This window comes from Amphiprion ocellaris, chromosome 20 (genome assembly GCF_022539595.1).
Source record: "Amphiprion ocellaris isolate individual 3 ecotype Okinawa chromosome 20, ASM2253959v1, whole genome shotgun sequence".
In the NCBI taxonomy this organism is placed as follows: domain Eukaryota; kingdom Metazoa; phylum Chordata; class Actinopteri; family Pomacentridae; genus Amphiprion; species Amphiprion ocellaris.
The window spans coordinates 2,418,437-2,432,573 of NC_072785.1; the positions used below are offsets into that span (position 1 = coordinate 2,418,437).

Below are 14,137 nucleotides of genomic sequence, written 5' to 3' on the forward strand. Positions count from 1 at the left end.
TTGCTGCCTCGTTTGTGACATAAACCATAATGTCTTCGTTTAATGTTTCAGTGTGTGCCAGTCTTTAAAATTCCTTATATTGTTGGTGCATCTGAATGTTCTCCTGCACATATGACATGATCTTGAATCAATGTGGATCATCTGTGCAGAGCTGTGCTTGGTGTGTGTGTGTGTGTGTGTGTGTGTGTGTGTGTGTGTGTGTGTGCGTGCGTGCGTGCGTATATGCGCGCACCTCCTAGCATTTCTAATTTCAATAAAGACACAGGCACCGCTGCGCTGAGGGCGCATCAGACGCGTCCATAACGCCGCTGACTGCTGAGGGCTTTTTCACAAGGGAGTCGTGTTCGCAGAAAACGGCTTATATTGACGTCAAAAGGATGTGTGGATGACTTTACCGCATGTACAGGCATGACAGAGGCGGTCCGAGCTGCCAGTTCTGACCAAACGAGCACCGAAGATCCTCAGCGCAAATTAACCTGAGCCGAAGAAGGGGGTTTGGAATTAGTCGAGACTGCAAGATTTGGTTTTATTTTCAACTTTAATGGACGCTCGGCTTCTCCAAACTCATTGTAAATTCAGGATTTAGTTGTGAGGGGAGAGAGCGACGCTGCATCCCGCCGCTGACAGAGAGACCACTTGTACCGCCGTCACAACTGTGCCAAGAGACAGGGAGTCTTTGAAAGCCACCGGAGCGGACCCGACCGGCATATCAATCAGCGTCCCGGAGAGCGACTCACTGGGTTCGTACCGACGATAAAAGCCATTGTCCTAAAGGTGCGTGTGCGGGGAACACATGGGAGAAATGGCACTTTTTCCGTTTGAAGAAGAGAGGACCGCAACAGTCAGTGGCAAACGAATGTAAAACCTCCAGTTCCCTTCGTCTTGCCACGGGTGCGCACCGGAGAGGCGCAGGACACCAGGCTCATCGATTCGCACTTGGTGATTTTTGCGCTGCGTATGAGAGCAGAGCGGGGAGGCAGAGCGCTGAACGCTGGGATTAAGGGGTGCTTCTCCTAAACGAAACCCTCCGATTCTTAAAACCATGGACGCCAGGATACTGTTTTTGCTTGTTTGTTCTGCGGCATTTTTCGCCGGGCTGCAGTGCGCCTCGCCAAGGACCACAGCGGGGATGGATCTCCCCACCGCCGGCTCCAGCAACATCAGCAACAGCAACGGCAGCGGGGAAACAGGGGGCAAAAAAGACTCGAACCAGACCCTCATCTCCAGAACCAAGAGGAAGACCCTGGCCGTGGATTTCGCAGTTCCTTCTCTGTTGCGCTATTATCTGGCAGAGTTCATAAAGAGACCCCTGAACGGCGATTGCCAGACTTTTAGCGGATGTTACACGGTGCGCGCAAACTTGAAAATGCACTGCATACCTTTGCAGAAAACCATATCTACTTTTGTGGACCCCAAGTCTGCCACGGAATCAGCACTGAGGAACGCGTCCGCTGATGGACAGCTCCCCTTCTTCTACAAGCGGCCGCTGTCCAAAGTTCTGAAATTGGGCTTAACGAAGGCGAGCAGGAAATCCAACCAAGTTGTGGTGGAAATAGGAGAGGATATAGTCACTACGGGATGCGGGGGGCTGTCTGTGTACGAGGAGGCCCCGCCTGTGTACGAAGAGGCTCCGTTCATGCTGGAAATGGACCTCACAACCATTGTGGAGTGGTGGCTCGGCGCGGAGGGGGGCCGGCTCAGGGTCCGGCTCATGCCCGAGAAAAAGGCGCAGGTGCCCGGGATAGAGGATCGATACACAGCGGCCATACGAGCTGCAGACCCCCGCCTCTACCTCCAGATATCCTCCCGGGGTGAGTTCCTCTCATTCTCCCCCTCCCTCTCCGTTTCTGTCTCACTTTTTTCCCTCTTCCTTGCCATGTTGTTCCCTCACACCGCCACACGCAACTCGCCTTACGCTTTAAGTTCTGCTGTGATTAATTTTTGATGTCAAATCCAGCGTGCCCAAACGCGCTTTAGGGCTGCTTTTGGTTGTGAAACGACGAAGACGTGTAAAGAAATGTCAGCACATCGAGGAATATCAGCTGTTTGTTGGGGTCTGATGGGAAAACGATGACTGGGTTATGTGTGTGAGTGTCAGAGGAGAATAACACTGAGGGAATTCATGTATTTAGGTCTGCTGCTCTGATCCAGAGGACTCTCCAGACTCCTGATTCATTATTGATGCCCACAGCAGCTCTGAGAGAGGAACTGGGTGTTGATTTAATTCCCAAACTCTTTGATTATTTCCAGTTGGGCTCCATGCTGGGTATATGCAGCATCTTTAGAGGGTTGCACCATCATCACTTCTGAGATGTAAATTATTATTTAATTTAGAGGGAAAGAGAGAGACCCCATTTGCTGATAATATCATGCATGTGCATAAGAACTAAAGGCTACACAATGATACTTAAGTTGGAAAATGTCCCAGCAGCACTTCTTCCTTCCTCTTCCATACCTTCCCAAATCCCCGAGCCTCCCAGTGCTCAGGGAAGGTTGGGGATTTAAGAAAACAGGCTTTATTTTGATTAGGCACAAATGAAGCCGCTATCTCCAAGAAAGCTTTAGCACTCAATACTCGAGGGTCCTTCTCTCGTTCTTCTGAGCATCGGCACAATCAGTGTAATTGCTTAATCACTTTGATGAGGGAGGCTGGCCCAGAAAAATGCAACGGAATCTATCAGACAACAGCTAAAGCAGAGGCTGATGGAGTGAGAAAGAAACCACCCCCCTGCAGGACAGTGTGCACGGAGAAACGCATGCAAACGTGGAAGTACACACACAGAAACCCAGAATGCAATGTGATTCAGTGAGTTTTGTGTTGTCGCATGTGTTGTACTTGCAGGTAGAGGCTAAATGCATGATTGTGTTTCCGCTGTGTATGTTAGTGCAGAAATGCACACACGTCTGGTGAAGAAGCTCCCAGCAGGGACTCCGATAACACAGCTGGTGGTGTAAGCAGGTGGGAAGCCAGCATGGGATGATACGGGTTTTTGCACTAAACACATAAAGACATCATGTGTTTTTTCCCCCCGGTTTTTAGAGCACCTCTATCTCATTGCCCTGATTAAGGCATTCTTGAGAAAATCACTGAACCCTGCAACTTCCTGCAGCTCACAATGGTTGTACTGAGCAGTGTGAGCTACATAGTGTAAGTGCATGACTGTAAAAACAGCAGGAACAGGAACAGTGTGACGTCTGCAGAGGGAGGAGGTCGGGGTGGCTCGATGGGTCATCTTAATCAGGTGGCTATTCTTGTTACCATGACAACACCACTTCCTTAACTTTAAACCCAAATAATGCTTTTCCCAAACCATTTTGTTCACACCAAATGCCAAACCAAAAAGATAAAAATACCCACATCGGTGTGCCACTGCTGAGTTTCCAGTGAATCTTTTATTCTACATGGATATGTCAGCTCCCAGCAGGCTCTGCACCCCAACAGCCTGGAGGGTTAGCAGGTGGGATGCCAGCAGGGGATGATGTCATGTTTTATTTTTCATTAGGGGCCTCAGCTGGATTTTTTTGAGAGCATTACTTTCTCCTTTACGAACCACCGACATGCTCTTACTCCACGTAACCATAAATAAAACCGCTCTGATGTAACCAAACTTCAACATCAGAGCTGTTCCATTTCTCCAGCAGTGACATTGACAGATGGTGTAATCCAGCTGATCGGGTGTCAAATCAGCCCCAGCTTCTATATATCATCATTCTGAAGGGCAGTTACAAACAACGTGTTTTGTCGTCTAATTTTTGAGGACTTAATAGCATCCATGGTGCTCTGCAAACTGTGAGTTCCAGCAGTTTTGTTGAAGTGAACTAGAAGTCACTGAAATGGAAGAACAATGAGAGCATTTCACAAAAAGCTCTTTGGATAACGACGTGAAAAATAAAGTCCAAAGTGTTTGAAAGGTAACAAATACACAAAGACAACCAGACATGATTTTTACTTTATACTAGTGGTGGGACTGCACAACACAACTAATGGTTCCAACCCCATTCAGAAGGGAAGAAATTCTACAAATGAACCTTGACAAGACACACCTGTGAAGTGAAACCATTTCAGGTTCTACCTCATGAAGCTCATTGACAGAAGGCAAAGGGTTTGCAAAGCTGTCATCAAATTAAAAGGTGGCTATTTTGAGGAATCTAAAATATAAAGCATGTTTTGACTTTATTTCACACTTTTTTGTTTGCTACATAATTCCATATGTGTTCATTCATAGTTTTGATGCCTTCAGTGAGAATCTACAATGTAAATAGTCATGAAAATAATGAAAAACCATTAAATGAAAAGGTGTGTTCAAACTTTTAACTGGTAGCGTGCATATATTAGTGGTGGGATGTGATTTAGAAAATTTCTCTAATTACTGAGAGGCTTTAGAATTAATTAATTGCATTCTCGTCAAATAGCAATATTTGACACAATAAGCAAAGTTTTTCAACTCAAACATATTTTCGTTGATGACTGAATTGATGAATAGACATATATGTGAACTTCAACAACAAAAATGTTTGTTTCATTTGTATTTGTCTTCATTTTTCATCTGTCTACTACATTCACAGATTACTGCAAACTCAAAGTGCAATTATAGTGAGTTTTTGTTAACTCAAACACTTTCAGTGTCTTGTGTCACTTTATTTTACTTATATCAGGCCTTTAATCTTATATTTTAAAGTTTTAGTTTCTTAATGGCAGTGTTTCCTCAGGTGGGTCTGTATACAGTCTGCTGCTAGGGGTGCTGTCCGTGGATCCCTTCGGCCCAGTTGGTTAGTGGGTCCCCCACCTCGGGGTGGGGGTCCTCCTGTCTGTCAGGGTTGGGGGTGTCCAGGTGCCGGCGCCCCCAGTGGTCATGGCCTAGTGTGGACAGCCCCAATGCAGGCGTTTTCCACCATCCTCAGTGCCATGCCATGTCTCCCTACTGCCAGTAGTGAGAGTGTGTGTGTATGTGTGTGTGTGTGTGCGTGTGTGTGTGTGTGCATGTGTGTATGTGTAGTTGTGTGTGTCTATATATATATATATATGTATTTATGGAGGGTTGGAGGGACGGGTTTTCTCTGTTTTCAGTTTTTTCTTGTAATGTTTTTTAACAGTTATAAAGCACTTTGTGTTGCATTTTAGTTGTATGAGAAGTGCTATATAAATAAAGTTTGATTGAATGATTGATTGATCGAAAAGTGGTCTATTATGGGATGGCTACATCGTTTGCCGATGCCAGGAGTGTCATAGCTAACGTTAGCTCTGGTGCTAACAGCAACATGTTTTACATTGAGGTGATACTGTCGGCTTTAAGGCCTGCAGTGATAAGTAAACTCTTTGTTGCACAATTTGCACACAACTAGACTTTTGTCCAAGCTGCCATCAGGAAGTTTTTTAAAAGAAAACTTTCTGCCCAACAAGCTCAACGCAACCTCATCTTCTACAGACTTTGGGTGCATTAGCGCCACCTACTGGGCTGGAGTGTGCATCAGTGCTACCGGTGTGCCAAAAATAAGGGAACTGAGAAAGTTGAAATTAAATGCATTATTTTTTTAACGCGTTGTTTTTTCTGTAATTAATTAACTGAAGTCAACGTGTTAAAGTCCCAGCCTTATTTTAGACATTAGTGAACTCTTACAGATGAAGGAGTGCAGCTCTAATTGGAAATGAGTCGACTGCAGTTGATTGTTTATTACATGCATGATCATTCCTCTTTTTGTTTTTTTATTTACCCTCCATCCTTCATCCCTGTATGAACCAGAAATTGATCTTGCAATTAATCATTTAGGGAGGAGAAGCAAGGAGACAGTTCCTAAAGGAAGCTTCAAAGAGGAGCTATAGGAGAGTCCATTCATTTCATATCTGTTATGAAAGCAGACTGCACTGAGAGCACAGCATCAATAGTACAGAAACCAAACAAATAATTCAGTGAAGAAAGCATAGTTCTTCTGCACTCTGATTCGTTTTGTCTCCTGCCGCATGAATTAAGGAAACACACAATGAATCTAAGCACAATGCCTGTGCATGGCAGGCTCTGTGCTTATCAGAGGAGATCTGTCAGCAAGTGTGTTGATGTGGACTTAAGTATCCCAGTTATGATGGGCTTTCTGAACCGTCGAGTTTTCGTGTTTGTGCACAGCAACAAATGCTGATTTCAGATGCCCAGATAAGCCCATTTTCTTTAGGTTTTCAGATGTGAGTCAGCAGGATTACTGCGAAAGAAACCTGGATGCTGTTGCATGTATACATCTTATCCAGATTTCTGAATGCTACTGACTAGCTGTGCAGATTTCATTGGCAGATTAACCTCTTGGGGTAAATACATTTAGCTTCAGTCCCCATGGACACCTGATATAGAGTTTTATTATTATTTCAGCAGACTCTCACAAACCTCCCAATCCTCCAGCAGTGATGTGATTAGGTTAATTCAGGGACTGACAGAAAAATAAATGACAAAAACAGATCAGTGGAGGAATTCTTTTTAAAGCAAAATGCCAAAGACTGGCTGACACTTCTCAAATGTGATTATTTGCTTATCTCATAATTTTCAGTTATTACAAACGCACACTGTTTTCTGACATTTTATACATCAGCGATTGTCAGAAGTATCGATGATGAACATAGTTGTTATAATTGTTTGTTCTTACGGTTCTCCTATGATGGGATAATAGCTGCAACTCGTCGTTGGGTTTTTGAGGGTTAATTATTAGAAACACGTCATTTAAAACATATGAGAACGATATGAATGTAAACGATGAAGGTCTTAAATGAGATTTAAGTGCCTCCACAAGAATTGTTGAAAAAAATTGCTAATAATCAAGTCTGCAAGATCGTAGTAGAGGGGTTACAGGATGTTGGTATCCTGACACATACAAATTAATTTAATGCGAGAAATTACAAGATGGTCGGATTGACAATTTCACAGTTTCCAGTTCCTGCTTATGAACATCGCTGGGGCCTCATAAAATGCCAAGCAGCAATCAGTAATGTGGATGGAAGTATTTCTAATGTAGGCAGCGATATTCAGGTATAGATTTCAGTGAAGGCACACAGGATATGTCTCCCTCATTATTTAGAATATGTTCATCTATCCCCACCTCTCAGTTTACGAGAAAAAGAAGCAGAGATCTTGTATTTCATTTTGATATTTCTTTTAATTATTATTATTATTTCTGAAAGTGTATTTTGAACATTTCAATGACTAAAAAAAGACAACAGCCACAAAAGACAATGAATAACTTGTTCAAAAAGGAGTGGGAAGAAGTGGAAACTTATCTAATCCCACTTCTTCTTACACAAATTATTGTAAATCTATTCTTCCTGCTTCTTAAAAATACTACCATTTATAAACAATAATAATAATAATAGTTTACATAATTTATAATAAATATACACCAGCATGTCCATCTACATTTATATAAAAGGACAAAAACAAAAGGACCTAACAATAGCAAAACCCAACAGAAGGAAAAGATGCCCTTTGTGCCCCACAAGTGGTTTCCTTTTCCACAGCTGATCCGTTCCAACCCCACAGTGTTTGGAATAGCATCCCATCTTTCAAGCATGATATCCCGATTTTCCTAACTGGGATTCTGAATGGATGGCTGGTTTTATTCCTTTGGGAATCAAGAGAAAGAAAGACCTGACTGGTTCTACAGGCGGCCAGCAGCAGGTCAGTGTTCACTCCTGTCCTACGTTTCTGCCCTCTGATTGGTTCCCTTGTCTCAACCAGCTGTATCCTCAGCTACCTCCTCTTCTTCCTCCTCGCAGTTCTCTTCCTCATTATTGTTCATGCTATTTCTGTGATGTCTCTCCTTTCTTGGTCCTTCCTGAAGTTGTACTTCACTCTGTTCTGTGTTCTTTTCATTATACAGGTCCTCTCCCTCCTCTTCTACCTCCAGATTGTCTTCTTGTATACCAGTTATACCAGTATGCATAAATAAATATAGAAAACAAGTCATTAAAGAAACAAATAATTAAAAACAGTAACCTGTGCACACCCAGTGACAGTCACACCCTTACTGTGAAAACATGATCTTTAGATTTTGTTGTTTGGACATTGCTTGATCTCCTCACCCAAACCAGAGTCTTACCCCAAAGAAAGAAATGCAGAATCTTTTTTTGTTTGGACAGATTTTGTTCATTTTGAATTTGTATTTTCCTCTTAACTGATATCCCCCATCTGGAACCCAAAACAGTTTCTGTATATTTTGTGGCAAAACGTTATTTTTTAGCTTTGTGCATGATTTCACTATATCTGTAAATTTGAATAATTTTGACTGTATGAAGAGTGAGTGAGTGTGATCCAGAGAGCCAATACTGTGAATGACCCATATTGCCCTTTTTTGAAAAAGAGTTAATGAGTAGATTAAGTAATTATTACCCCAGATCTCTACACAGTAACTGAAATATGGTAAGATGATGGAACAGTACAGCATACGCAGTGATTTATGATCAAGAACATGTTTTGCTGTGTTTAAAATTGAAATACTTCTTGAAAGTTTACTTTGCTTACGCTACAGTTAAAAAGTTTGGGATCACTCAGACAATTTCATGTTTTCAAAGTATTCATACTAACAGGGTATGCTTAGTCATCAAGGGTCATGTGACGACGCCAGAGCCGTCACCGTGACAACTGAGCTGTGAGATTTGGGTCAAGGCTCAGTAAAAAAGGGTAAAAATAAGTAAATAAATAAATAAATAAATAAATAAATAAATAAATACACTACCATTCAAAGGTTTGGGGTCACTCAGACAATTCCATGTTTTCCATGAAAACTCACACTTTTATCCATGTGCTAACATAACTGCACAAGGGTTTTCTAATCATCAATGAGCCTTTCAACACCATTAGCTAACACAATGTAGCATTAGAACACAGGAGTGATGGTTGCTGGAAATGTTCCTCTGTACCTCTATGGAGATATTCCATTAAAAATCAGCTGTTTCCAGCTAGAATAGTCATTTACCACATTAACAATGTCTACACTGGATTTATCATTCATTTAATGTTGTCTTCAAAAAAACTGGTTTTCTTTCAAAAATAAGGACGTTTCTAAGTGACCCCAAATTTTTGAACGATAGTGTAACAACTAGAGTCTAGTCAGATTTTGTGTTTTTGAGTAAGGGTGATGTTTTTCATGCACCACCTCCATCCTGGGCCACAGGTCAAAGACAAGACGCTGTTATCAATAAATGAAGATATCTAATTATGTGAGTCCTGACACGGGGGCAAAAGGTAGTGAACTCCCAGGACGGGTCACTATTCTTTCACAGGTTAACTAATACATACAGACAAGCATTCACACTGACTCCCACATCTAATTATGCTAGCACTGATTCACCTGAACTGTATCTTGATGTGTGAGGTGACAGCTTTAGTCACTCTGACAGCAGAACACTCCTTACACTGCTGCTTTTTGAGACAAACAACAACACTGAGCATGATAGCCGCATTTTAAAAAAAAATACAATCTGCAGGCACTGAAAACAAGTGTCTTTAAACAAGTGGGTTTTTGTAGTTTTTTTTTTGTTGTTGTTTCTTTAAGTTGTTTCTGGCTCACAATAAAATCTTCCCTGAAAAACAATAATAACAAAACAAAATAAAGCAAAAAAAAACAAACCAAAAAAAAAAAACTAACCCAGCTTGTTTTGTTCTCTTGGTTTGGGGTCATTTAGAAATGTTCTTATTTTTGAAAGAAAAGCATTTTTTTCAGTGAAGATGACATTAAATGAATCAAAAATACAATCTAGGCATTGTTAATGTGGTAAATGACTATTGTAGCTGAAAATGGCTGATTTTTAAGAAAATTGCTGATTACAAAACCCTTGTGCAGTTATGTTAGTACATGAATGAAAGTGTGAGTTTTCACGGAAAACATGAAATTGTTTGAGTGATCCCAAACTTTTGAACGGTAGTGTATTTATTTATTTATTTATTTATTTACTTTTACCCTTTTTTACTGAGCCTTGACCTAAATCTCACAGCTCAGTTGTCACGGTGACGGCTCTGGCGTCGTCACATGGCCCTTGATGACTAAGCATACCCTGTTAGTATGAATACTTTGTAGAAAGTTTGGTGTCCATGCTGCTCCTATTCAGTGCTCAGAAAGAATGAAAGTGGACTGTTACAAATAACAGTAGTTCACACACCACAGGTGGACTCACTCTCTAAGCCTCACACTGCAAAACCGAGGCGTCCGACTGGATTACTCCACTGAATGTTTGCAGAGTCGCTGTTATAGGCGATTATTACATTATGTGTTTCTACAAGGCACAACTCTGTTTACTTGCTGTTGATGCAGACAGACACAAGCTCTAAATACCACACACACGCGCGCGCGCACACACACACACACACACACACGCACACACACACACTGTTGTTCCTTCCATTCTTACAGTCTCTCTTGCTTTATCGTCACATACTCCCTCCCTCCTCCCCACAAAATGACTCGACTCAAGGCTCCAACATGTATTGTCCCGCTCTTTCTGCCTTTTTTTCTCATACCCCTGACTTGCAAATGTTTGGCATTTTTCTCTGTAATGTACGTGCTACACTTGTTTTTCCTGCCTCCAGTAAGATGCCAGCTATTAGCATGAAATAAATACCCACAATGGCACCCGGAATAATTTGACAATCAGGCAAGTGCGCCTGCGGGAATCAAGGCATTAAACTCTACACTGTGCGTCTATACTTACCCACCTTATGGGCCCTACGGGGGACATCATTAATGAGGAATGCTTCTATGAGTTACAGTTTAAGAGAGGGGAAAACAATGCTCGACAGGTGTGATAAAGAGCTGACCTCTACTTTATTAACCTCCGTTATGTTCACCAAGCGGTGCCATAACCAGGTTGCAGAAGAATCATTAAATGATCTCAGCGTTGGAAGCTGGAGGAAGTAGAGACTCCTGCTTCATTAACCTGCACATACCTTCCCCTGAACTCGCTGAGATGTTTCTCAGTGCACCATTAGCAAAGAGTGTCTTCATAAACACACTTAACAGCGTCTGGCTGCAACCCTGGAGTGAAAGACTGCTGCCGTCATGCCTGAGAGGAGCATCTGTGTACGTTAGGGCTTTCCTCGCCATGTTTGCCCCTCAGCTCTGCCCCGAATGCAAACACACACTCTCATGCTTTCCCACTGAGCATCCCCCAGTCTGCCATTTCCTTTGAGAGGCTTAACACTGAATCCTACTGTGTTTTAGCTGTTAGGCAAATACACCAGTTTCTTCTGAATCATAAAGAAAGTCAACATTAAATTTAGAAAGTTAGATTACACGCTTGGTACTCTGTTTACCGAGTGTTGCTCGTGGCCCTTTTGGATGAGGTTTCTCCTTGAAAAATGAATAAACTTTTAATTTTCCACATCCCAAATGCTTTTCCCTTGTCTCCTGACAAAGTAGCTGGCATAGTAGCCTCAAGAGAAGTTCTACTGAGGATGAGAGAGAGAGAGGTACGCCTAAGACAAGTTGATTCGCTTTTTTCAGTCCTTTAATGTTCATCCTGCATAATTACAGAGACTCATAAACAAGAGTACACAGACGCACTCACACACAATTAATATTATCATTATTCATCATCACTTTTTCATTTATTATTACTATTTAAATTGTTTTGTTGTGTTGCCGTTAACTGTACAGCAAAACGTGACTGATTTGCTGATGTAGTAATAATTATGTGTGTTTATTCCACTGAAAAACATGGAGATGAATTTGAAGGTCCCACTTGGACACACTCAGTCATAATTACAACTAAAACTATTAATCAGTTTATTTATCATTCATGGTTATTTTCAGTTATTAACTTTCAAATTTGAATTTAATCCAAAAATAATCAGGGAAATTAACTGATAATTTGCTACCTCCTGCACTTTATATTTGTTTGGAAGCCAGTGTGGTGCTTCAGTGATTAGCACTGACACTTCACACAACATGTCAACATGCAGGTGAACCAGCTCTGATGTGGATGGGAGTGTGAGGGGTTGTCAGGTTGTACAGTGCTGTGAAAAGGTATTTATTCTATGTTTGTGTGTGGCTCGCACTAAACTGTCAGATTTTCAAACAAAAATTAACATAAAACAAAGGCAAGCTAAGTAAACACGTTTTAAATGATAATAGTATTTAATGAAGCAAAGAGATGATCTAATACCAAGCGCCTATGGGGAAAAGAATTCACAGCTTTAGCTACTGAATCCAAAAAAAACCAAAACAACCAACAACATTTGTGCTTTGAAAGAAACATTTTCTTCTTGAAAGGAAAGTTTTCAGTTTGAAAGAGCCACAAAGTCCACATGAGGACATAAGTGGGGAGGGTAGATGTATAACTCAGCAACAGGACTTTCAGCAGACCAGGGTGCATTGGGGACCACTGTCTTTAGACTTAAGTCTCATTTTCACTTGTTTACTTTCAGTGTTTGCAGTTTGCTTAAGTTTAGCCATTTGCTAAAACTTTAAAAAAAAAAAAAAAAAGCTTAGTTATACAACCGTTCAAAAGTTTCAGTTCAATTCACTTTTATTGATATAGCACCAATTACAGTCAAATTGTCTCGAGACACTTTACAGAACCCATATGCCTGAACCCCCAGAGCAAGCCAAAAGGCGACAGTGACAGGAAAACACCCTTTTAAATGGGAAGAAACCTTGAGCAGAACCTAGCTCATATCAGGGGACCCATCGCTGGCTGGCGGGTTGAGAGGGACAGAAGAGGTAGAGGAGAGGAACAAGGAAATATAAAACACACATTGGGATACATGCGTGATACGAGTAACATACATGATACATACAAAGGATAAGCCAACATTGAAACAGATTCATGAGTTTATTGTCATGGTGTAAGAATCTGGCATTAAATATAATACATATACAGCTGGTAGTAAGATACAAACAGTGTGTAGATGAGCATATAAAGTATAGTGAGGGTGATGCAGAGTAGATTGATGGAAATGAGCAGCTGGAAGCAGTGGGCTGGAGGAAGGTCAGCAGCAGCATCCCACAGATGGAGATTAGGCCAGTTGGTGGGAGAACAACCACACATCTGAAGCATCCAGCTCTGGGATCAGGAACACTTGGAGAAAGGACACAGGGAGAAACAGAGTGAGTGTAATGCAGTAATGGTATATATAGTAAATACATAGGTAGCTAGAGAAGGGCTCAGTGCATCCAGAGAGGTCCTCCAGCAGCCTAGGCCTATAGCAGCATAACTAGGGGCAGAAATAAGGGACGTTTGGGGTCACCCAGACAATTTCATGTTTTCCATGAAAACTCACACTTTTATCCATGTGCTAACATAACTGCACAAGGGTTTTCTAATCATCAATGAGCCTTTCAACACAATTAGCTAACACAATGTAGCATTAGAACACAGGAGTGATGGTTGCTGGAAATGTTCCTCTGTACCTCTATGGAGATATTCCATTAAAAATCAGCTGTTTCCAGCTACAATAGTCATTTACCACATTAACAATGTCTACACTGGATTTCTGATTCATTTAATGTTATCTTCATAAGGATAAGGACATTTCTAAGTGACCCCAAACTTTTGAATGCTAGTGTAGGTTCAGGAACCAAAACAACTTTGCTAGATTTGGATAAATATCATAGCTTGGGTTGATATATGATTTTTTCACAACATGTTCAAAGTATCTCCTCATTTTCTGGGTCCTACTCCCTTTTAATATATGACTGGTTAGCTTATAAGAAGAGACAGTAAAGCAATAAAATAAATAGCAAAGATATGTTGATCCTTATTGTATTTGGGGACACGTCACAAACATGTTCTCTGGCAGAAAGTACGTTTCTCTCAAAACATAACCGAGAATGCAGTTTAGCTGTGTTGAAAAATATTATTTTTAGGAAAAAGTGCTGCCACAAATCAACAGTGAGAAAGGTTATCTACAAATGAAGAAAGCTTGAAACAAAAGAAACCCTACGTTCAGAGCAGAGCAGCAACTCCTGGTTAGGAAGTCATGAAGGATGTAAGGACAACACACAAGGAAAAGCATTTCTCTCTCTACCTTAAAAGTCAGTGTTCATGACTCTACTGTCTGACAGACACACAAAGGGACAGAGATAGATGAGGTGAAACATAAACCAGAAGAGCATTAAGGCTCACACATCTATGACATCCACAACTTTTGGGAGGATGTTGTATAGA

General features: G+C 41.4%; 1 protein-coding gene across 3 annotated transcripts in view; it reads left to right on the plus strand.

The window, feature by feature from the left end:
* The first annotated feature begins 261 nt into the window (after positions 1–261).
* Positions 262–14,137, plus strand: part of alk (ALK receptor tyrosine kinase) — a 498,812-nt gene continuing 484,936 nt past the window's right edge. For 2 of the 3 annotated variants that reach the window (XM_055005937.1, XM_055005939.1), the window contains exon 1: positions 263–1,811. In XM_055005937.1, the coding sequence (XP_054861912.1) occupies positions 1,043–1,811 (769 nt within the window). In that variant the 5' untranslated portion in view covers positions 263–1,042. Of the gene's footprint in view, positions 1,812–14,137 lie in introns of all 3 variants that reach the window. The other variant, XM_055005938.1, reaches the window with a different exon arrangement.